Source organism: Aulonocara sp. 'chitande type north' Nkhata Bay, linkage group LG23 (genome assembly GCF_057382095.1).
Source record: "Aulonocara sp. 'chitande type north' Nkhata Bay isolate Kocher_YH1m ecotype deep benthic linkage group LG23, A_spYH_male_GT1.1, whole genome shotgun sequence".
Classification (NCBI taxonomy): domain Eukaryota; kingdom Metazoa; phylum Chordata; class Actinopteri; order Cichliformes; family Cichlidae; genus Aulonocara; species Aulonocara sp. 'chitande type north' Nkhata Bay.
In genome coordinates, this window is record NC_141365.1 from 3,786,679 (window position 1) to 3,810,993 (window position 24,315).

General features: G+C 42.7%; 2 protein-coding genes across 3 annotated transcripts in view; both read left to right on the forward strand.

Moving 5' to 3' along the window:
- The window catches only part of cacna1ea (calcium channel, voltage-dependent, R type, alpha 1E subunit a), a 116,959-nt gene extending 94,928 nt beyond the window's left edge, over window positions 1–22,031 (forward strand). The window contains exons 26-49 of the mRNA XM_086282292.1: window positions 130–259; window positions 729–788; window positions 1,116–1,222; window positions 1,631–1,727; window positions 3,553–3,713; window positions 3,944–4,081; window positions 4,794–4,995; window positions 5,269–5,433; window positions 6,177–6,287; window positions 6,375–6,455; window positions 6,536–6,721; window positions 6,825–6,916; window positions 8,235–8,403; window positions 8,525–8,652; window positions 11,929–12,025; window positions 13,067–13,172; window positions 13,264–13,371; window positions 13,512–13,612; window positions 14,793–14,899; window positions 15,019–15,184; window positions 15,366–15,494; window positions 15,761–15,908; window positions 16,806–16,987; window positions 17,130–22,031. Of these exons, the coding sequence (XP_086138418.1) occupies window positions 130–259; window positions 729–788; window positions 1,116–1,222; window positions 1,631–1,727; window positions 3,553–3,713; window positions 3,944–4,081; window positions 4,794–4,995; window positions 5,269–5,433; window positions 6,177–6,287; window positions 6,375–6,455; window positions 6,536–6,721; window positions 6,825–6,916; window positions 8,235–8,403; window positions 8,525–8,652; window positions 11,929–12,025; window positions 13,067–13,172; window positions 13,264–13,371; window positions 13,512–13,612; window positions 14,793–14,899; window positions 15,019–15,184; window positions 15,366–15,494; window positions 15,761–15,908; window positions 16,806–16,987; window positions 17,130–17,693 (3,535 nt within the window). The 3' untranslated portion in view covers window positions 17,694–22,031. The remainder of the gene's footprint in view (window positions 1–129; window positions 260–728; window positions 789–1,115; window positions 1,223–1,630; window positions 1,728–3,552; window positions 3,714–3,943; window positions 4,082–4,793; window positions 4,996–5,268; window positions 5,434–6,176; window positions 6,288–6,374; window positions 6,456–6,535; window positions 6,722–6,824; window positions 6,917–8,234; window positions 8,404–8,524; window positions 8,653–11,928; window positions 12,026–13,066; window positions 13,173–13,263; window positions 13,372–13,511; window positions 13,613–14,792; window positions 14,900–15,018; window positions 15,185–15,365; window positions 15,495–15,760; window positions 15,909–16,805; window positions 16,988–17,129) is intronic.
- A 1,256-nt stretch (window positions 22,032–23,287) lies between these two features.
- LOC147300923 (uncharacterized) overlaps window positions 23,288–24,315 on the forward strand; it is a 38,285-nt gene continuing 37,257 nt past the window's right edge. For both annotated transcript variants that reach the window (XM_086284144.1, XM_086284143.1), the window contains exon 1: window positions 23,288–23,380. In XM_086284144.1, coding sequence (XP_086140270.1) covers window positions 23,327–23,380 — 54 coding nt within the window. In that variant the 5' untranslated portion in view covers window positions 23,288–23,326. The remainder of the gene's footprint in view (window positions 23,381–24,315) is intronic.

Here is a 24,315-nt window from a genome sequence, read left to right on the forward strand (position 1 = left end):
AGATTTTTTTTTAATTCTCCATTTTCATATGAATTTGTAATCCTTTCATATTAGTGTATAAACTGTGGCTAAACGTTTAGTCTTCTTCTTTGCCTGTGCCTTACGTGGTCTCCACTCTGCTCTCTCCAGTGTGCGTCGAGCGTGTCATTATGTGGTGAACCTCAGGTACTTTGAGATGTCCATCCTTCTGGTCATTGCTGCTAGTAGTATCGCACTGGCTGCTGAGGACCCTGTAGCCACCTCGTCGCACTGGAATAAGGTTTGTGTTCACACTAATGTACGAATCACCTGTCTGAGGCAGGTGTTGCACGATTGTCTCAGTGGAGGATCCAGTCTTTCTGCTTTTTTAATCACTCTCATCCTGAGATACGAGTTCGATCACGCTTTATCAGCACTGTGGGTTTCTCAGCTCCCCTCAGGTAAGCAGATTAAATATCATTAAGAACAGAAGGGAAAAAATCCTTAAACTGTTTTGCAAAAGGCCGCTTGATGGGGGGGCAATTATATCTGATGAGTGTGGCAAATGAGGTCTGAAACACACTGAGCCTGGTTATTCACTGGAGGAGCGGGGCTAATCCTGTGCTGCATTAATGTCATTTGAGGGGACTTTTTCCTGCTAAGCGACTATCAGGAAGCATATGAAAGAAAAAACATTGTGAAATTGTTTTCTGCGCCCTTTGTGTGTCATCTCGGATATTTCTAAAGCGTCTCTGGCTGTGACTTTACAGGTTCTGCGCTATTTTGACTACGTGTTCACTGGAGTCTTCACGTTTGAAATGATAATAAAGGTGAGTTATTATGAAAAAATGTCAGAAGAAATGCTGCTGAATCATGTAAATGTATCTAATGGGTTTAAATTCAAAGACATCCTGTGGTTTAGCTGGATGAGTTCAGCAACAGACAGAACAAACACAGAAAAACGGTTTCTTATGAAAACATATCTGACTACCAAAGAAGTTGAAGTAACCAGTTTTATGTTAGAATTACGACCCTCTGCTGTGTTTCAGCCTTGAAGTAACAAACATGGATTTATTGCAGCAAGTTGAGGGCTGTAATCTTTCCTCGCTGACTCATTATCACCTCTAACTCGCCGCCTGGCTCTGTGCTGTCTCCAGATGATTGATCAGGGTCTGCTCCTCCACGATGGCTCCTACTTCAGAGACCTGTGGAACATGCTCGACTTCGTCGTGGTGGTGGGAGCGCTGGTGGCCTTCGCCCTCACGTCAGTCACGTGATTTATTTTTATTAGTCTCATGAGCTAATCATATGTCTTAACACAAAAGTGTCTCTAAATCAACTGTAAGTTATCTTTTGCATCACAGTCTGTTCCATTTCCTTTATGGGTTTGTAACTGTTGTTATAAATGTCCCTCTCTCCTGCTTTAACTGTCTGTGGATGATGCCTCTGTGGGATTGACCAGCAGCAATGTGATGGGGTAAAAGACTAAGAAAAGTCCTCTCTTATGAAAAATACTAACTTTAAATGTAGTCATTTAAATTTCTGCAGAATGCCAAATTAGTAAAACGTGTTATACATGTTGTGACATGTTGTTGTGGGTTAAAGGTGAAAAAGAAGAAGAAGAGGCCAAAATGGGGCATTAACGATGTTCCCGCTGTGTGTTTCTGTACAGAAACAACAAAGGACGGGATATCAAAACCATCAAATCTCTGAGGGTGTTGCGCGTCCTCAGACCACTGAAGACCATCAAGAGGCTTCCTAAACTAAAGGTGTGAAATGCTTTTGACTGTAGTTGGCTTATTTGTCTGTTTTGGTTTTGATGAGGCAGTTCATTAAAAATATATATACTCTTATACCAAAGAGAAATCAAATTAAATAAAAATTTAAAAGACAGAATTTAAATTTGGTAAAAATGTTGACAGTCACATACATTTGTATGTCAGAGCTCAAGCATGAACTTGCACGTTGCTTCAGGTTTAGAGTTTCCTTTGTTTCCTGTTATGTCAGTTCACTTTTATTTATGTAGCACTAAATCCCAACAACAGTTACGTCGTGGTAAGACCCGACGATAACACGGAGAACGTTTATGCCTGCGTTTATTCACATTAGTGTTATGCAGCTGTGACAGCGTCCTTATGTGCCGCCACCAGTGTTTTAGCTAGCAAAGCAGCATGGCCGATGTGGAGTGAAGACACGCTAATGACAACGCGTACAGCCAGTGGCGATGTGAGCAGGACAGACGGAACAATTGACGGGAAAAGTGTGGACTTCAAACTAAATACCAGCTTTTATAAAACGAGAGTTATTATTCATTATGTTTTTTATTGTGTTTTTTTTTCTGAATAGTGTCGTTGTTTTTTTTTACCACGGGAAGAAAGCGCTCTGCCTGTGAGTTTAAAAAAACAACCCCACCCTTTCCTATTGGTGGAAAAATATCCCATGTCAACCAATCAGAAAATGACATGGCGACGCAGCATTTGGTTGTTTAGGAAGAGCGAAAGAGAGAGAGTTTTGAGATGTTAGAGATTTGTGACGTTTAGCGTGCTTGGAGTCTACAGTCAGTGTGTTGTGTAGCAGACAGTTTTGCTGTGTGTGTCAGAACAATGAGGTGACTGCTGAATGTGCTGCCAAAAAGCTACTAAAGGCAGATTACAATGTAAATACTGTCTCCAGGTTAAAAACAGGTGGAGTGATACACCTGCTGCTGTCGGGCCTGCAGGTATCAGGCTCCTCCGAGTGGCACAAATAATTTGTGTGGCATCCTATTTGATGCACAACAGCTGATTGTTCTGTAAATAGTTATTTAAAAAAAAACGCATTGACTGCATTTTTAGATAAATAGCTGCAAATAACTTTGTTGTTTGCAAAATTCAGTTACTTTTTTTAAACTAGTAACTATAATTAATTACTTTTTCAAAATGGCTTGCCCAACATTGGTCATTATATACTGTATTTTGCAGACAAAGAGTTACAGGACTCTCTCCCAGACCACAGCAGGAACTTCACGCAGAGCTTTATAAAAACATGTTGAGTGTGTTTTCAAAATTGCAATTCAACTTATTTTACTTCCAGTAGTGCCAACATGCTACAGGTCATGAACAAGATTTTTCATTGTTAAGTGAGTTATAGCACTTAATTAAAAGTACTATAACAGAAATGCTGTAATTTGATTATTTTAATAAACCATGTAACTTGGATGGATTTGATGCTGGCGTGACCACAGTGCATGCACACGTCTGCTGCTGCTCACAGTGGTCCTGAGCTCAGGGAGTTTTTGCTCTGACACATGAGGAATTAGAGGGAACCTTGCACATGAGGGTCTGTTCTGTGTTTTTCTTATAACTGTTTGTTGCAAACCAGAGAGAACAGAAACCAAATGAACAGACAGACAAGAGTAATAAAGCATGAGCAGCAAACTGTGAGCACTGAAGCGTGGAGACCCGTTCTAACTGATCAGATCTCCATCAGAAAGCCTGGAGAAGTATTGCTCAGCACCACTGTAAAAATAGCGAGGTGGTCTGGCTTCCTGGAAGCAAAATATAAAGAAGCGGGGACTGGCCATGGTTGATCAGTATCCGTGTTCCTCTCTTCCAGGCGGTGTTTGACTGCGTAGTGACGTCTCTGAAGAACGTCTTCAACATCTTAATCGTCTACAAGCTTTTTATGTTCATCTTTGCCGTCATCGCTGTTCAACTCTTCAAGGGGAAGTTTTTCTACTGCACCGATAGTTCGAAAGACACAGAGAAAGACTGCCAGTAATGCTCTCTTATATCTCTACATTTTATACATTAAATTGTAACTTGAGGAGAATGCGGTTAATAAACCTGAATGTGTAAGCGTGATGGTATGAACGTCTGTGTGTTGAGTCGGGTGTGGTTGAAGTTGAGGCTGAGGGTGGGAGGTGAAGCAGGGGGCAAAGGGAAACCAAGACCAGTGACGACAATGACAAAAACAACCTCACCACGATGGTTGTATGTTCCTTCAGGGGTTACTATATTGACTACGGGAAAGACAAGAAAGAGGTGAAGAGAAGAGAGTGGAAGAGGCATGAGTTCCACTACGACAACGTCATCTGGGCGCTCCTTACTCTCTTCACGGTTTCCACTGGAGAGGGATGGCCTCAGTGAGTTAACTTTAGATATTCGTGCCAATTTCAGCTTTCTTTCATTGGAGCCTTGTTTAATTTTATGTGCATTTATAACAATTTAACATCTGGCTTGTCCTCTGGTTCCAGTGTGACCTTTCATGAAGGAAATTTATTAGATGTGATTCATTCAAGAACTATATTGCAATTTTTTAATCTCAGGCTACAGATTAAACGGGGCTCGTGGGTTTGCACTGTCCCAGCCCTTCTTAATTGGCAGTTGCCAGGAAATAAACCTCTGGAAATGATTTCCTCAGCCACTTAGGAAATTGGTATTTGCTCTCCATCCTGGCGAACAAATTCTTAAAAACAATTTCAGAAGAAAAAGCTGCTGCAACACATGATCTAATAATGTTCAGAAAGAGAGTTTCCTGCACAGAGTAACGCTTTCTGGCACAACTTCACTACTTCCAGGAGGCACGGAGAAGAAGGCTGAAGCTCCAGCAGCGCTTCTAGACTTTGTTGTTTTTGCTTGAGCAGCATTTTGGTCTGCAGCCTTCATCAGGGGCGTCACCGATGACGAAACGCTCTTTACACTACAGGCGTTGCTGGAGCTTCTTCAAAATTTCCTCCACACACCGTCCTAGGACCGATATGAAGGCTGATATAAAGGCTGTTTGGTTCTTGTCGGTCATGGTTTGATTAGCATCTATATCAGCATTGGTTTAGCATTGCACCGCTGCTTTCCCAGGGTTCTGCAGCACTCTGTGGATGTGACAGAAGAGGACAGAGGTCCGAGCCACGGCAACAGGATGGAGATGTCGATCTTCTACGTCATCTACTTTGTCGTCTTCCCGTTCTTTTTCGTCAACATTTTTGTGGCTCTCATCATCATCACCTTCCAGGAGCAGGGAGATAAGATGATGGAGGAGTGCAGCCTGGAGAAGAATGAGGTGATGACATGCAGGAATCAGTATTGGTACAATCTAGTGAAATTAAATATGCTAGTTAGGATGCTGCTCGCAGCTCTTCTTGGCAGTCAATAATGTTAAAGATCAGACATGGAAAAGCCCCATCAATCAAAAATACAGCACACAATTCATTCTCTTAGAGTCAGCGAGTCTTTTGCTTTTGTCTAATCAGAATTTCCTCACATTTATTTTACGGCACAGCTGATTCTTTGTGCTTACTGCCGTGTTTTAACTGTGGTTCTCTCTGTATTTCAGAGGGCATGCATAGACTTTGCCATCAGCGCCAAGCCCCTGACCCGATACATGCCGCAGAATCGGCACACGTTCCAGTACCGTTTGTGGCATTTCGTTGTGTCGCCTTCGTTCGAGTACACCGTCCTGGCCATGATTGCGCTCAACACTATCGTGCTGATGATGAAGGTGAGGAAAAGGAGGAAACGACAGGAAAGAAATCAGAGAACTTATTAAATTTTGCATTTTTTAATGAGAGCAGAGCATTAGATTAGTGATAAATGAAAGCAGAAGCGCTATTATCTGCCTCACGTCTTTCCTTTCTCTGCAGTGACTTAGTCTGGTGTGTTATTTTCCACACATCCATTTGCTGATAGGAAAGCACACCTTGCATCACTTCTCGGCAACATATTCTGTGATGAAAGTGCGACTGTTAACACTTTGGGTTTAAAATAAGCCGAGATGCGTCACTCTGCGGTAAAATAAAGGATGTGCTCGTCTCTCGGCGCCGCCTGAACGCGCTGTGATGTTTGCGTTTGGATCTGCTGATGTTTTTGCAGTATTTATTTTCTGATCTGGCCTCTTCTGGGGTTGTGCTGGTTGTTCAGACAGACAGGCGCTCAGTGACTCAGCCTGTATTAAATATTGATCTATAATGTCCGTGCGCTGCTATTTTGCATGACCTCATTAACTGTGGCCGCCGCCCCTAGAGGAATGACTCCTTTTATAGTGCGACAGATGAGAGGTGCAGAGACAGAGGCACTATTTATGGGTCTGTAGGAATCTTCCATCAACCTGCAGATCTACAGAGTGCAGGGTTCACACCCATCAGAGAGGAGGTTGATGCGCAGTGAACAGGCTGGAAAACGATCCACTTCTCCTCATAATAAAGATCACTTTATATTTACATGTTGCCGCTTTTGCGTTTCCAGTATTACTCTGCCCCGCCGGCGTACGAGGCTGTGCTGAAGCACCTGAACACGGCTTTCACTGTTCTCTTCTCTGTCGAGTGCATCCTTAAGATCTTGGCCTTTGGCTTTCTGGTGAGAGGAGACAAAAACACGCAAAGCCTTAGAGTGAATTCAACAAGTGTTTGGAAATGACTCAGAACAGCTTTCCTGTTTCAACAGAACTACTTTCGAGACACGTGGAACATTTTTGACTTCATCACCGTTTTGGGCAGCATCACTGAGATCGTGGTAGACCTGCAGGTAAAAAAAAAAGCACTATTCCTCTGCTTCAATATGCTGTCACAGTATTCAACTTCTCCCATCTTGTGTCTCTCTGCCAGTTTGTTGATACGATCAACATGAGTTTCTTGAAGCTGTTCCGAGCAGCCCGTCTGATTAAACTGCTGAGACAAGGCTACACCATCCGTATTCTGTTGTGGACCTTTGTTCAGTCCTTTAAGGCTTTGCCCTACGTCTGCCTGCTCATTGCCATGCTCTTCTTCATCTATGCCATCATTGGCATGCAGGTGAGAAGTTCCCCTGCATCCTAGGTGTATTTTTATGGTGAAATAAATCCTTCAGAGCAACAGTAAGTTTGTCCTCGTTTGCCTGTTTGTGTGTGTCAATCAGGTGTTTGGGAACATTAAGTTGAACGAGGAGACGCACATTAACCAGCACAACAACTTTAAATCCTTCTCTGGTGCTCTGATGCTGCTATTCAGGTAGGACACTTCAGTACCTGCAACCTGATTAAAATAGATGCACTATTGGAAGCTATGTAATCTAAAAATGTGGGTTCAGTTAACAGCGCTCCAGTTCCAGTAAATAAGTTTCTCTATTGTAGTCTGAATTATGTCGCGAGATTACAGTAGCGAAGAGCTTTACTGTCCCAGTGTCCCCGGGGCTACCCTGAGTCAAGTGCACTGAACTTCTTACCTCGTTATCAAATTGCTTGGCAGAGTTTTGACAGATTAGTGTAAACAGATGTCTGGAAGGAAGCGTTGAGTGATTGAGTTGTGTTGATGTCTCATGGTGGAGTTCAACATTGTTCTCATGTGGCATAAATTTGAAGGATGACTGTGTGGCAGGTAAGGTAGGACCCAAGTGCAGGAGAAACTCCGAAAGAAACTCCGAGGCAGCAGAACTACCGGAGTAGACAAAATCATTCTGGATAAGCAGAAACTAAGAACCACGGACCACACGGCGCATACAGGAAACTGAGACAATAGACACACAGGCAACAGGTGGGAACACAGCTGATACTAATAAGAGACTAAAGGGAAAGCAAAACATAACACACAGGACAATCGACTGTCAAAATAAAACAGGAAGTAAAAAACACCAGGAGTCCAGGACTGAGACATGCCAGCTTCACAGAGCTAACACAGCAGGGGAGACAGAGGTAAAAAACTGTAATCCTGTGTAAAACGTAAATAAGAACAAATGAAAATCTCATCTATATGTTATTTACAGTAAAACACAAAAATGTCTCAGGAGAGCTGGGACAGGAAACTAGGACACCAAAGGAAACATGAGCAAACAAAAGAAACATCAATGAAAAATGGGCAAACTGGGTTGTTGACTCATACATTCAGGACATGTCAAGGTTTTAGTCTATTAAGTATTTAGTGCAACGTTTAGAAACATTACACAGTGCAAAAGAAACAACTGCATAAATTAGCATTATTTCCGTCACATTACAGAACAAATAGGACGGCATCCTCTTTACAGTAAGGACAAATCTGTGCTTGCCCACTAACTGCACTCAGCTTTTATCCGCAGATAGTTGTGGTGATCAGCTGGTTGTCCAGAAGTTTACCGTGCACGTTCATTGGACAGGGTCGCAGTTTTCTCTAACCAGTGTTTTCCTTCGTGTGGCTGCAGTATTCAGTTTTATCCACTAAACAACTAAATCTCGCATCTAAAAGCTGTTTCTGAAATGGAGCTGCAAGTCTTACTCTGGTTGCACCCTCCAGATGGCAGGCATGACTGTGTCCTGACAACTACTTCCCCCTGGTGTCGTTTAATGTTTGTATCCAGGAGTGCTACTGGGGAGTCGTGGCAGGAAATCATGTTGTCTTGTCTGGGAGGACAGAAGTGTGAAACGGACCCGTTGCTCCAATCAGAGTCGACAGACCCGGAAGGGGGCTGTGGTTCCGACTTTGCCTATTTCTACTTTGTTTCATTCATCTTTTTTAGCTCCTTCCTGGTAAGAGAAAAAAAATCTTGGCCATTGCTCGTCCCTTTATTTATTTGCAACAAGAATAATCATAGTTTTTCCCACAGCACGTTTGGCACATTTATATGCAGCTTGTGCTTTCTCCATTCAGATGCTGAATCTGTTTGTGGCTGTAATCATGGATAATTTTGAATATCTCACCCGAGACTCGTCCATCCTGGGTCCCCACCACCTAGATGAGTTTGTTCGAATCTGGGGGGAGTACGATCGAGCTGCCTGGTCAGTATCCTTGAGTCTTTACTCCAGTTTACACACAAAGTTGATCTACTGGTGGTATTATGATTATGATATGATGTGGAAACCTGTGATATAATACATGAACTGGTCTCTGACACTTTTAAAAGAGCACGTTCACATATTTTTACTTTAAGGGAATAATGAGATTTCATTTCAAGTGCTCTCTGGTAACGCTCATGAGTATTCCCTGTGAAGAGTAATGCCCAGCTTTGGGCAAGTTACTTTGAAAAAGTAATTAATTATAGTTACTAGTTACTTCTTCAAAAAAGTAACTGAGTTACAAGATTCTAAAAGTAATTAATTACTTGAAAAGTAACTATTGCTTTACTCTGGGGTTCAGGGTATAATAGGCCATTTTTAACTACTTTTGATTTTCCCTCCACATTCCACCTTTAAAAACTGCCTTACTCAGTAGTGCTTACTTACTTTGCCTTGTTTGGTATCATCCTTTTCAGCACAGCCTCACGTGGCTGAAGTTACAGTCATGTTCTCATTTTGACAGACTGTATTAACGCAATTGATCTAAAATCAGACAAAAAACATAAAATCAGAGTAGAAAGTTATATTTTTTACTGTAACAACCACAAACATGTTTAATGAATCATATTTCTTAACTTTAAATGCAAATAGAAATTATTAATTTTAAAATCCTGTGTACAACTTTGGCAAACAACAGAACAATCAGCTGTTCTTCAGTAAGATGCCACAAATTATTTGTGCCACTCCAAAAAAATAAGAGGTCTCGCTGCGCTGTCTTTAGACAGTAAACGTGACAAAACTATTGAGGAAAAAATAAAAATATTGTTTATCATGACTCTGGTTTTACGCGGCCTATCAACACAATTTATAAACTGGTATATATCACCTTGTTGCTTTGTCTTTAAATGGTCATGTGATTGGCTTACCACGACTACTTTACTCTTCCTCAGTCAAACAGCAGCACTGATGTGGTTGTTTTGCCCCCTGAGCTCCAGGTGTTTTGCCAAAAAGCTGTAGCGCCCAGATTACTTACATGCGGTAAGCTGAACACAGCTTCAACCGTCTGTTTGTTGAAAAATAGTAACGCGACCGCATTTTCTTGTTGGTAACGGTAACGGCGTTGTAACGATAGAAATAGTAATTAGTTAGATTACTAGTTACTGAAAAAAGTAGCGCCGTTAGTAACGCCGTTATCACTGGTAATGCTTGTTAATTAGACAAGAGGAGAAGAAAGTTTCTCTGCAGTCGTGAAAAAATGGTGAAAAATTCTCCACCAAATTAGCTGCAACTTGCAACCTTCACAAGTATGATGCAGAAATGTGAAGCATGAATCGCACTACTTAGAGAATGGCCGTATACATTTATTGTTTGCACCTTAAACGTGCGAACAATAAACATATTTGGATATTAAAGGTTGAATATCTTTTGTCTGATACGTCTCATGGATAGGATCCACGTTATGATTACACAGCCCAATTCCAAAACCTGAAATGCTGCGTGAAATGTAAATAATAACAAAATCCAATGGTTTGTCAGTCTCATGTACCCATATTTTATTTACAATAAAACACATAAAATGTGATTATTTAATGAAAATGATGAGCTTATTTTGGATTTTATGACAGCAGCACGTTGAGCAAAAACAGCTGTTACTAAAAAGAAACAGCTGGGGGAATGTTTAGCAACTAATTGCTGGGTTAGTTAGTAACAGGTCAAATACATTATTGGGTCTAAAATGGGATATCAGAGAGTCTGCGGAGCTTGGAAGGAAAGTGTCTGGACTTCTTTACTTCTTCTTTATCACACGAGCAGAAACTTCGGCTGATTGTGACCTACACCCGTCTCCACACCTCGGCTCGTGTGATTAGGTAGAGGATCATTTAGGGGGTCCATTGTCCACTATTTGACCCTAGAGCTGAAGAAGCTTCTCGGATGAGAGGTGAAACATCTTCAAGCAACCTAAAGAAGTCCAGATGCTTTTCTTTCCAAGCTCCTTAGACTACGAGGACTTCACAGGCATCTCAGAGAGGCAGAATTATACAGAGGTTCAACCATCTCCAATAAACTGCATCTACAAATGTGGAAAATGTTCAAAATATCCATCCACCTATCGATCCTGGTATATCTGTTATAATCATCCTGTGATATCTGTTACATGTTCGATCTGCAGACCACAGTGGGTTTAGCAAAGCAAACAATAACTAACTCTCTTTCTTCAGGACTTGGGAAATGTGCGAGTGACCTGTGTCTGCTGGAAGTATTACTGCTTTATTTAAAAATCAGACGATTAAGAATCGATTAATGTGATTTATTCACCACCAATTTATTGTTGCAATTTCTAAAACTGCTGAGTTAGAGGACAGCGCCTCATTGGCCCTTATTGTGCACTATAGTGTGAGTCTGTAATTACACCGTGACTAAAGACTTGTATGTTTTTCCCAGTGGTAGGATCCACTATAAGGAGATGTACAAAGTTGTACGCACTATCTCACCTCCCCTGGGCTTTGGAAAGAACTGCCCCCACAGGGTGGCTTGCAAGGTTTGGTTCCCCCATATCAACAAACCTCCCCTCTGCCTCTTTGATGTTGGATCCTTCCTGACTTCCTCTTTTCCTGCCTTTCCTTCCCTTCACCAACTGTGACCCCCCCTCCCCGCCGCTTGATCGTTAGGGGCGTGTTAATCGGGTCAAAGAATGGCAATAATTCAGTCTTAGGGTACTAAGGCACATGACGTTCCTCAATTTCCACACAGCTGTAAATCAGTAGATACACTTTAATTACACTAAAACCCCCTGTGAGGCTTCGAGTCTCATTTTGATACAATAATTGACCAGTTTGAGGGAGTCCAGTGTCTTTCTACCTTTTGGATCTGGTTTAAAGGTGTTTGTCATTCTTCCCACTCCCACACAGCACAGCCCAATGTAAGTATTTAGTATTTACACCAGATCCAGCAAGGCTGTCATTCCTTTTCTCATCCTGTCCAAGGTTTTCTCCTTTCCCAGATTTCTATGCCCCGTTGGCAGCATAGAAAGAAAACAACCTGCTTTAGTCTCCTCGTGTGTGATTGCCTGGAATAATCCTTTCTCTTGTATCTCCTCTATTCTTGTTCCTCTTTTTTTACCCCTCTTTTTCCTCCACCATCCCTTGGGACTGCACTTCCCCTACACCTCCATCGTCTTTCAATTTCTCCTCCACCTCCAACATCGTCCACTTCATTTCCCTTCCCTTTCCTCTCTTTTTTGTCATTCCCTCATTCTTCATGGCTACCTGGCGCCCCCAGTGGTCGTATCCATTACACTGACATGTATGAGATGTTGACCAACATGTCACCACCTCTAGGCCTGGGCAAGAAATGCCCCTCCAAGGTGGCATATAAGGTAGACTGAACACCAAGACTAACAGGCACCACCTTCATATTTCAATCAGCAGAGATGAGCTCTGTAAAACATCATTTTGTGTGTCCCACACTGAAAAAGGCAAAGCATTTTTGTGTGTGTCGATCATATGATGCAGTATTGCTTGTTAAAGCAGTTTTAAGTTTGCGTTTGTGTCCACTGGGGCATGGTTGGCGCTACAGTAATGATTTGCCTGTTTGCTTTGCATCCTGGCAGAGAACTCGGACGGATGAAAGACAGATTGTTACTGCTGTTGATTATTTAGCCAGAGAGGGGACGTAAACGAGAAAGTTGTTAAACATCGACATGCTGGATCTGCCGGCGTCTGTTGTCAGATGATCTCACGGCGTTCATACTTTAGTTTCTTCCATCTACCTGTCTGCATGTGCCTCCTGCCACAGCCTCTTGTTGCCTCGTTGTTTTGTGCGCTTTATGCATGCTGTTTGAGTGAAGCTGCAAGCATGCTCCATCGCATGTGTTTGTTTTTTTAACCTTCAAGTATAGAAGGACAAGAGAGGGCAAGTAAAATAATATTTTTTTGGGCTATCTGTCTTATTTCTGTCTTATTTTGGCATTAAATACAAATGTTGTCTTCATTTAAAGAAATAATGATCCGCTTGCCTTTTCTCTCCTCCTGTATTGATCACAGTAATCTCATTCAAAGTGGATTTAACTAAAACAAATTTAAAGCTAAGCTACAGGGAAACCGTTTCCCGTTAATTATCCCCATGTTAGATATGTAAATATATCTAAATGAGGAACACTGATATCAAGTTGTTTTTTATAATGAATGTGATGTTTTGGCTTTCGTAACTGTTCATCTCTGCAATGTTTTGATTTTAACATTTGCTAAATTAGTATTTGGAAAATTAGCTTGAGTACACGTACCTCTGCATCAGAATTCGTGTAGCGATAAGCAGTCACAGCCGTCGTTGCTCAGGTTGCACTGTGCCATGTTGTGCCATGTTGCCGGCTGGTATTGTGAATTATGACTGACTATGAAACCTTTGCTGATGTCAACAGAGACTCGTTCTGATGAACATGCCTGTGGACGATGACATGACGGTCCACTTCACCTCCACCCTGATGGCCCTCATCCGCACTGCTCTTGAAGTCAAGATAGCCAGAGGTTAGACAGAAACAGACACACCGTGCATTTATTTAAATGTGGGTCAGTTTCTATGTCTAATTTTGTGTTTTGGGCATTTTTTTATCTGAAGGAGGGGAAGATAGGAATCAGATGGATTTGGATCTGCAGAAGGAGATTAGTGTGATCTGGCCTCATCTCTCTCAGAAGACGCTGGACCTACTGGTTCCAATTCACAAAGGTAAAATCAACATCATGACTTACCAGTAAAAAAATATATTGCATTACCCTACGAGCCATCACCGCCGTTATTTCAGGAAAATAGTTTCAGTTTGATAGAGGTGGATAATATCTCACTGCTTTCTGCCTTCTCCTTTACAGCCAGTGACATGACCATAGGTAAGATCTATGCTGCCATGATGATCATGGACTATTACAAGCAGAGCAAAGCCAAGAAGCTTCGACAGCAACTGGAGGAACAGGTGCTTTTTTTTAAATTGCTCATCTTGCTGAACCGCCACTGATGTTAATGTGCCATAGTTACATATTAAATTAGGCTCTTAGGGTTATTATTTTTAAATGTGCGTCATCTCCAAGCCCAGTATTAAAGTAAAACTTAACTTAATCAGACGAAATATAATTGCATGTGCTGTGGTTTGCAGAGTAAAAGGCCCAAATGCAGGAGGTGAGGCAGGCAGAATAAAAGTCCACATTCAGCACAAAGCAGACATCCACACGCTCGCAGGAAACCAGAGGAAGAGAGCAAACACATGTTACAACAAAGACATTACACACTCACTGGTCACTTTATTATTAGGTGCATCTTTCCAGCAGTGAGTTGCACTTCAGCTCCAGATGCTGCAAACATTCCTCAGAGATTCTGGTCCATGTTGACATGATGGACTTGCACAGTTGGTGTGAATCTCTTGTTCCACAGCACAGTGAAGGTGCTCTACTGGATTGAAATCTAGTGATTGTGGAGACCGTTTGAGTACAAGGAATTTATCCTGTTTGAGAAACTAGTTTGAGATTATTTGATCTTTTAAACACAGAAACCAAAACCCAGTAACATCCCAAAACTGAAATGCTTCACAGCAAAGGGCCTAAAATGAAACATACAGGTCAAGACTCCAGTGCTATCACAGCACTCTGCATACAGCGTCACAAAAATCTGAACTGTAAAACATAACCACTCGCAGGGACCGTGCCAACATGGCCACAAGATCAGTCCCTTATACCCACAGCTTCACAGCTGTCGAGGACCGTTTGCAACTTTCACCTTCTCACGGTAAATGAGGACGACCCTACAGAGGTTAAATGCCTGGGCCTCTTCATCAGTTTTTATAAGTGAAGAAGCCTCTTGGATCAGAGGTGAAATGTCTTGAAGAAGCTAAAGAGAAGTTCAGTTGGAACTCAACTCAGGCTCTTAAGACTATCACGACCCATCATGACCCGAATGACCGAGAACCTACAGACATTCAAAAAATGCTTTAAAAGCAGCACTGAGCCGCATAAAAACACATAAAACAGCTGTTTAAATAGTTGACATATGTATCATAAGCAGTGTTGTTAGGAGGCCCTTTGATTTTCATGTTTCTTACCCTAGTATGTTTATCCTAGTGACCTGTTCCTGTTTCCATATGTTTCTTTGTCTCCTCGTAGAAACACGCTCCAATGTTCCAGCGTATGGATGCTTCCTCTCTTCCACAAGAAATCCTATGCAACGCCAAATCCCTGTCATTCCTAAGGCATAGTGCTGGATCTGCTCTGTAAATATTAAACTTTTAATCTCCTCCAAAAGTTACTAGCTTTCAGTTATTTATGATGGCAGAGAATACAAATTCTGGTTGTTGAAGCAAACCCATGATATTTTTCTGCGTCCACTTAGTACCAGAGGAGGTTTTGTGGCACTCAGCCCGATCTCTCCCCAAGAGATGTTCCTGCAACCGCTGTCCCGCCCCAGAGAGGAGAAAGAGGAAGACGATGAAGATGATTACCATTCGCCCTACCACCCCTACCGCATTCACCACCACCATCATCATTTACACACACTGGTAACAACTATGAAATCGAAATCATCTGTTCCAATGAAGGTTGAGAAAATGTTGATTTTCAGCTTTCGGCGCTGTCTCGTAGCAGGATGACAGTGCGGTTGATTCGATGTTTGAATGTCGAGTGTGAGCAAAAGCAGTGTGTAAGGTTTGCTCAGCCTGCTCCTCTGTGGTCTTTGTGCAGGTCCCAGAAGTAGTAGAGTATAACCAAGTGCTGCAGCAGGCCCGGCAGGACCCAACGCTAATGAAATCACCTCAGCGTACAGCATCTATCAGAGCGTCGTCCATGCCCAGGCTGGCTGCTGATCCTCAGGTAATAAACAGTAATAACCTTTATTCAAACCTATATTCAGTAACAGATCTTATATTAGTAGGTGCTTTAAAAATCAATAAACTATTAAAATCCACACAGGGCGCATTTATTATGCTCGTATTTGCTCCTTGACAGCAGTGAATAGAAACAATTTGCCCGCACATTTTAAATGACTATTACAGACACCAGAGTGAGTTTGTGTGCTCGTTGGTGTCATTCCTGGTTACTTAAATAATGCGTCTTCTGGTTGTTTTGCATGTATATAGCCTGGGATGTCTGCAGACAGTAGGCTGATGAAGCGCTCCTTCTCTACCATCGGAGACCAGTGTGTGAACGGTCTCTGGCAGGAACAGCACTCTCTGGAGAGGATCAGCCCTGATGCCACATACAGGCCCCGACAGAGGAGCTACAGAGGTCATAATTACAACCGTGAAGCAGCTGCTGTGGTTTGATTCTGATTCAGAGTAAAGTTTTGGGGGGAAACTGGTCAAAAGAAGACTATTGTGCAAAAGTCTTGAGCCACCTCTCATTCTTTATATTTTGCTGAGTGATTTTGAGCAAATATTTGTACTGCAATACAACACAAAAGCAATAAAATGTATATGTAAATAATTCTTCTTAAACGACAGCCACATCTCGTTAGAGGCTGAAAGAATTTCTGACATTTCTTCTTCTGTTTACATCTTTGTTTCAATAAGTTACTCAGTGAAAAAAATCCTGATTCCATGCCTAATTTATATAATCTCTATATTTGCCATATTCACTGCCAACACCCAGGCAGTCGGAGAGCTTGCTCTCCACTGAGGAGTAGTAGAAGGGAAGCAGCAGCTCCCGGTCTGGGTGAAGGAAGTGCAGCCGCTGCTGGGCCTTCTTTACCAGGGCGTTGGTGTTCTGGGTCCAGGTGAGATCAGCGGAGATGTGGGTGCCCAGATACCTGAAGGTGGAGACAGATTCCACCCATTCTCCATTTATGGCGATCAGAGGACCTGTCTGTGCCTCCTGAAGTCCATTATGAGTTCTTTTGTTTTAAGGATGTTAAGCTTCAGGTTTTCTCTGAGCACTACCTCGGCCCTGTACCCTGTCTCATCATCTCCATCAGAGATGAGACGTTGGTGGGGTGTGTTGGTGTACAGACTTGTGTGTACAGGGTCTACAGCAGGGGGCTGAGAACAGCCCTGCAGGCATCCGGTGCTGAGTGACAGTGGGGGGGAGTGGGCATGCATGATAATGTACGTAGGCTGAATGCAGGTGGAGACTGTTGCAAAGTCTTGGTGCCACAGACTCAAAGGCACTTTGATCTTGTTCTCTCAGGTCCTAGAATCAACCACAAAGAAACAATTAGTCACGAGAGAGGGCGATCCAAGGAGCGCCGCCACCTGCTGTCCCCTGATGTGTCGCGCTGCAACTCCGAGGAGCGGAGTCGAGACCCTTCGTGCGAAAGGAGAAGGTCCCGCTCACCTAGCGAAGGACGCACACAGACCTTACAGAAACAGGTGCTTCAGTCTTTCCTGACCCGGCCACTGTGCAGATCTGTCATATAATAGGATCAGGATCTGTTTTCTACTGCTGGATGAGAACCAACAGTCCTTTTCTGGCAAAGTCTTTTACTCAATATTGTGCTTGATTTATTTGCAGGTGAACACATCAGACAGCCCTGCCCACTCAGCCTCAGAGTCTGGTACTCCTCGTAATCGCCGCCAGTTGCCCCAGACTCCCTCTCGCCCACGGCCTTACATCTCCTACTCTCCTCTCGTCTGCCGAACCCAAACCTCTTCCACAACAGCAGCAGCCGCAGCCTCAAATGAGGGACAGAGCCAGCCTCAGGACACTCCTGCTGGCCCCACAGAGGCCTCACTGAAGGTTGACAAGGAGAGCAGGCCTTTATCTGCAGTCCAGGGGTCATCCGGAGTTCACGTTTCAGGACCGAGCCACCCCTCTCCTCATCGTTACATATCGGAGCCCTACCTCCCATTCCACGAGGACCTAAGCAGTGGCGAAGCAAGTGAGAAGCAGGAGACGCTTACCTTTGAGACTGCCGTGGCCACCAGCCTGGGTCGGGCCAATGCCATAAGCTCGGCTCCTCAGCTCAGACACTCCTGGCAGGTCCCTAATGGGCATTTCCGAAAGCACTTGGGCCAGACAAGTCCAGCTGGCGCCAGCGAGCTCTTAAGTGACACAGACGAGGATGATCGCTGCTAAAAACAACAAAAAAAATCAGAGAGAACGATGAAGAGGATGCACAGGGCACCTCAGAACAGCCCACGCGGCACCACAACGCTTTAGCTCCACAGCGGCCCCGAGAACCCGATGTTCTCAGCGCCAGTAGCATTACGAGCAGGACTCAGTCCCACTGCTGTTTATCTGGATGCTGGTGTCTGTCTGCATGTGTCCTCGTGTCCGTTTGTTGTAGCTGGAGGAGACTACATGTGTGCACACGGATGTGAATTTCTGTGTGTGCGCTCTTAAAAGAGATTTTTTTTGCCAAATCACGAAAACAGCAGAGACTGAAAATACCATTAGTAGCTCACTGCGGGCAAACCCACATGTTGCCAAGCCTTCCCACGCAACTTTGTGTTTTGAGTGTTATTTGAACAAAATATGGTGAGATGTGGAAATCTTCTAGCTGAATCCAAGACACTGATTTAAGTGCATTTTCTGTAAGTGAAGCTTGAGGTAGCATGTAAACATGTAATAAGATGAATGTATTTTAGTTTCATGTTCAGGTCATTTGGGGAGGTCGCTGTTAGTCTGTGCATTGTTGTGCATTGAAACAAAAAGATGTTTTTGGCAAGTTTATAACGGGCAGCCAGCCATTCCCAACAGTTCCTGTTTACAGCAGATTATCCACAAGATTCATGGGCATTAATCAATCAATACAGAAAATCAAGTACCAGATGTTTAGTGAACTGAACAGCTGTAACAGAGTTATTTTTTTGCCACAATGTCAAAGCAACAGTATATGAAGGTGGAGTATAGTCCAGGGCTGTGTGTGTGCAAATGATGAGCAGATCACACAGTAAGAGAGGTTTTGTCTCAGGATACCAGACCATTGAATTCTGAAATCCTCTGCAGAAAAACACTCACTCGGGATCTCCAATGAAATCTGAAGGACTTTAAGTGACTCTTTACCCTACGGGTCAGTCAACATAGTGCGATCATGACTAACGTAAGAACTGAACAGATCCTATCGTGTCCATCTGCTCCGTTTGTGGACCACAAAATCCTTGGCACGAGGACAGCCATCCGTAGGACCGATAGCCTGGGTGTTGTTACTACATGAAGCCAAATGGATGTTCAGTTTCCACATGTCTGTGCTGAATAACGACTGCTGATGCGTTAGAGATGTGACAAAAGCCATGTTCCTCCTGTACATAGAGCCGGGGATGTGTCCTCTTCGGGGCGTGTTGCCTTCTTTCGTGTAATGACAGAAGTGATGGGAATTTGATGTCTTTCATACATGTGATGCAACATGGATGCTTCAACAAAAGAGCAATCAAAGCTACTGTTTGGTTAGTCTCTGTGCTCCCACCGCATCACTTTCTGTCAGTAAAAAACAAACAAAAAGCAGGCTTTTCAGTATTTTCCGAGCTTCAGAGTTCTAGTAATTTCCACATGCATGATCACGGTGACAGCGATAACGAGAGATGGGTGAGAGAGCCGTGTCTTAAAGACGCCTGATTACTTTTTGTTTTAGTGTGCCCATGATGTTAACTGAGATTCATTTTGCCAACAATGTGATTATGAAACAGAGCAAAGCAGAGAAATGTTTATTCCCGGCATTCCCTCTGCAACATTTCAAAATTATAGATGATTTGTCGTTCCCTCTAAATGAGATGTATATTTATATCACGTGTTGTTGTGTTGTTATAATATGTTGAGTTTGAAATGTGAAAACGGGATATATCTGAGGGGTCAAAGTCACCCGCTGACGACCTGAACGTAAAGTCGCGATGAAGAGACGGTGTCATTTAGCAACAACACCACCTTTGAAGTGTGCTGACTGCAAGACTTGAGTTATACAGTATACCAGTTAGATTACCTGTAGTATATGAGGCCATGCTTAGCATGTACAGTGCAGCCTAGGACTTCACCTTACTGTCTGTACAGAAGAGCCTAATCTGTGCCTGGGGAAAACTCACCCAAAGAGTTCCCTGTCAAGCCTGGATTTCTTAGATAGAGAAGCTTTCTGGTAAATATGTAGTATAAACTGTACAAAATAAATCCATGTTTAATTTATTGCAATCTTTACATTTTTATTTTATTCATGATGCCTGTCTACGAGCTTCACAAAGGACAATTAAAAAGAGGTCACCTGACTTTTCTTCACTGAGTGATGTCACTGCCAAGAATTTGGCTGCGTGCAACCAAATCGAGCACCAGTGTTGGTCAAGTTACTTGAAAAAAGTAATCAGTAACTAATTACCGATTACTTCCCCAAAAAGGTAATCCCGTTACTTTACTGATTACTTATTTTCAAAAGTAATTAATTACTTAGTTACTTTTTAAAAACACGATTTACAACCTGAGTAGGTGATAAAGCGATAGATCTTTCAGCCCAATTCTACTTTTTCTACATAATCCATCATACAAAATGTAATCAGATGGAAAAGTCTCTTTTTAAAACTTGTTTTATTAGTTTTAATCTTTTAACTTTATGCATCAAGCAAAAATTTAATTATCTGCAACATTCTCTGACTGGAAGAAATTAGTTTAACATTTAAACCTATTTTCTGCACATTCCAGCACATAAAATAAAATATTTTTTGTGTTTACACTCAGTCTTTCAAATAGATGCAAGTAAAACACAGCAGAAAATAAATAAAGTCAAAGACTCAGCGGTCCTGTTGCTCTATTTTCACCTGTAAAGCAGGAGTGGGGCAGGCGGAGGTTTACCCTGGTGCAGGTGTGCCGCGGTCAGTGGAAGAATCCGCGAGTTTCTCTGTGAGTTTCCCATTACCTCGTAGCTACTCGGTGCTTGTTGGAAGTTTAGGGGTTTTTTCGCTGTAAAAAGAAGTTTTCTTCCCACGCACAGCGGACACTAATGTTTTTGTCCCTTTTTATGGAATCAAACTCAAAGTAAGGTCAGTACTTCCACGCTTTAAACGCTGCACGCTCATACTCTCTCTGCACTCATATGTGATCCATTGTTGATCTGCACACAGCTGTTGTCACGAACGTCGCACTCGCTTACGTCACTGTCATGAGACATTCTTGCAAGAAAATCACGGTTTTAGTAACGCAGTAACGCAGCGTTCCTACAGGAAAGTAACGGTAATCTAATTACCGTTTTTGCAATAGTAATCCCTTACTTTACTCGTTAAAGTTACAAGTAACGCGTTACTGCCCATTTCTGTCGAGCAGTGGTTAGCACTGTTGCCTCACAGCAAGAAGAAGCTGGTTTAAATCCAGTAGACAGCTGGGGCCACTGGGTTTGGATGTACGACCCTTTGACTTTCTCGTTATGCCTTTTTCCATCACTGTTATTAAATGGAGGTGAAATACCTGCAATTCTTGTAAGAGAGCATGAAAGTGCAATGAACAAAATACACGAGTTGGAAGCTCGACTGACCCGTCTTGTTGGGAATCATCTACACGAGTAACACATTCATAAAATCCAGATTTGGCCTGAAATTTCCCTTTTTCAATACCCACGCTGTTTTTTGTGTTTCTATTTTGTTGTTCACATATATTCCCAAAATAAATACGTGTGAAGGATTAAGCAGGCTGGGGCTTTTAAGTGACGGAGGTGAGAGGTCGAGTTTGTTTTGTGAGCAGACTCGGACCCACAACTCAACAGCCATCAGTCAGTCTCCTCTCACAGTCATCACATCCAGTTTTAATGGGTAAAAAAGCAAAAGTTTCACTAAAATCAGCCTCTATAGCCTCATCAAGGTTGATTTTTATGTTCACAGTGGGTTTGTGAGTCATTCGCTGTATATTAGTTGCATAAAACATATTTGCTGCTCTATCATCGCATATTCTGGGAGCTGGATATTCAGACACCTTATCAATAATCCATCATATGTCTGCCGAGGTGAACATACTGCTGCTCCTGGACCAGCAGTCAGCACTTATTACAGAGGATATTAGATGCTGCATTCAGCCTTCTGTAAATATTACCAGTGAAATGCAACACAGAAACTTGTTAAACACATTTTCTTCCAGGTATAAAGTTTTGTGGTGTTTTTAAAAAATAAACATCTAACTGGGACTACCTTTGCTGGGCAAAACCTTTGTTTGCATCACCGCATCAGTCAGTCTGAAAAGTAATTGGCTTAGCTGTAATAAGCTACTGTTTGTTTTCTCTGAGGCAGAAACCCATTAATGGAACAAAACTACTCACAAATTAACATGCAAACTAAGTAGAGACTGTCGTCTTCAGTAGATAAACAGATTACGCATGTTCTCGGAAGAGACTTCACAAGGTCATACCTGACTGCAGTGGGCTTGTTTATCTAGGATGGATTCATTTTCCATGATGTGCAGCTTGAAAGGATTTAGCTCAAAGGTCTTTAACTTGACCTTGAATGTTTCCATACCGAGTACTAATGCCCTGTGAATCTGACAGCTTTGTGATATACTTGACATCAACACGTGAAGCAGCGCTCGGTGAGGACACTGTTTAGTTTCACTATGATGTCACAACCATGGACTTAAAATCTGTGGACTCTTCTGGAAACTGTGCGTGTGCATTGACTGCATGCATGCAGCACGTCACGTGTCGCACGGATCGGGGAGCACGGTCCTGGGTCTGTGTAGGTTCTCTCCGGGCGCTGCAGCTTTCTCCCACACACATGCCGTTAGACGGGTTCGATGACTGGTGATTATAAATTGCTGTAGGCGTGAATGCAAGTGTGAGGGATGCCTTTCTGTCTGTGCTGGCCCTCAGATTGGTGATCTGCCTCAGGTGTACCCCACCTCTCGTCCTATGGTAGCTTGGATAGGCTCCAGTCCCTCCCAAAATTCATCCTGTACTTGGACTGTTACCTCAGAACAACACTTTGAACTTGATCCTGCTGGGAGGAGCTTTCCGTCACCACATACTCTTTACTGTAATCCCAAACCGTGGTCACAAATCCCCTTCTGAGGCAGCAGCCCCTCACTTTTTTATCCTTATGTCACATTCCTCACCTGGGCCACAGTCCTCCCCCTCTGACCCTGGACAAAGAAGACTGAGGTGGGGGGAATGGGGGTGTTGCATCAGTGTGAAGTTCAATGGTGAATTAGGCAGACTGGGGTCATATAGGTCGATTGCATGACAGAAAAGTCGTCTTTGTTACTTTTTGTGTCCAAAAATAAACTTTATGGCAGAGAAAATGTACATTTTTAACACTGGTCTCACTTATGCTTGTGAATCTGTGATTCTCCAGGTAGTCGTCTTATTCTTCATCCCAAGCCCAACTCAGTGCAGTGGTGTCGTCTGTGAAGTCTCACCTCAGACAGTCTCTGCCACATGAGAAACAAAGGACTTACACCTTCTGTGCAGCAGCAAGCTTAGACGAAAACACCCCCGAGTGTCTGTCATTGTTCACACTGTGAGATATGAGGCACTTGCTAGCTTGCTGAAGATCAAAGACACTGGCGTCCACCAGCAGATGGATATGTTCATGTGATTTTGTGCTGCCACAATGTTTAAATGAGACATCTCTCTCATGCTGAGCCTTCAGCTGTCTCGTTTGGTTCCTCGATTTTATCAAACAAATGACCACAGCCTCAAACAAACGGACAGCCGGGCCAGTGCTTGGCTCGGGCCTCCAGGAGGGGGGGGGGAGTGCATCCTCTGGTGTTTATCAGGCAGAGCGCTGGCACACAGTTCAGACTGAGGAGTCCGGATGTTACCAGAAGCCATGCAGGGCTCTTCTGTGCTGCTGCTGCTACTGAGCTACGTAAGTCTGGCTGCACTGAAGTACTTTTATCTCTGAAAAATACTGCTGATATACTTCTGTTTAATTTTTCCAGTGGACTGTCAACTAGTAGTAGAAGCAGAAAGTGTAATTATTTCTGTTTAGGTTAAGAGTAAAGGTACAAGGCTCTGAAATGTAAAGGAAAAACCAGATCGCTGTAGATTTCTCACTCATCTACACTAAGAATCACTTTACTTACATTTACTGTTTTCACCTGCCTTTGCTCCTCTTCTGTTTCTCTCAGTAACTGTAGCAATTAAATAATTTTGTTTTATTTACACGTTTCAAGTAATTGGCTCTTGTTATATGTGCAAATGAAACAATCATCGATGGTGGAGGACTTTTACTTCAACTGTAGCAACATAGCAAATAAAATATTCTCTCTGCAAAAGAATAATTTCACCCCTTAAAATGTTTTGACCTTCATATTAGTCACAGACAGAAGAGGTCAGTGTACTAAACCTGCCTGAAGGACAGATGCATGTTTTCACAAAGGAATCGATTATTGGTCATTTTTACCTGACATATTTATTGTTCACATAGATAATTTTTTGGTTTTGTCTGGTTTTTCTTTGGTTATGAGAGATTTAAACACCCTTCTTTGTCAGCTTTTTCTATACAGAAAGAGCAACAACAAAATAAAGCATTATGTCATCTGCAGGACAGTCAGACGACATAATAATAATCTAATATTATGTCATAATATGCTAAATACAGTAAAAACTAAGGCACCACTGAATGGTAATGTATATAAATGTAGTAAAACATCTGAAGTCTGTTTGTGTGAGATATTAATGTTGCTGATTCTGGCATCCCCGTGTGGCCACAGCTGAGACCATGTAGCATGATGAGCAGCGTTTATATGTACAGAAGAAATGACATTTCTCTGAGCAACGAAATTCTTCCTTTGCTGTCCG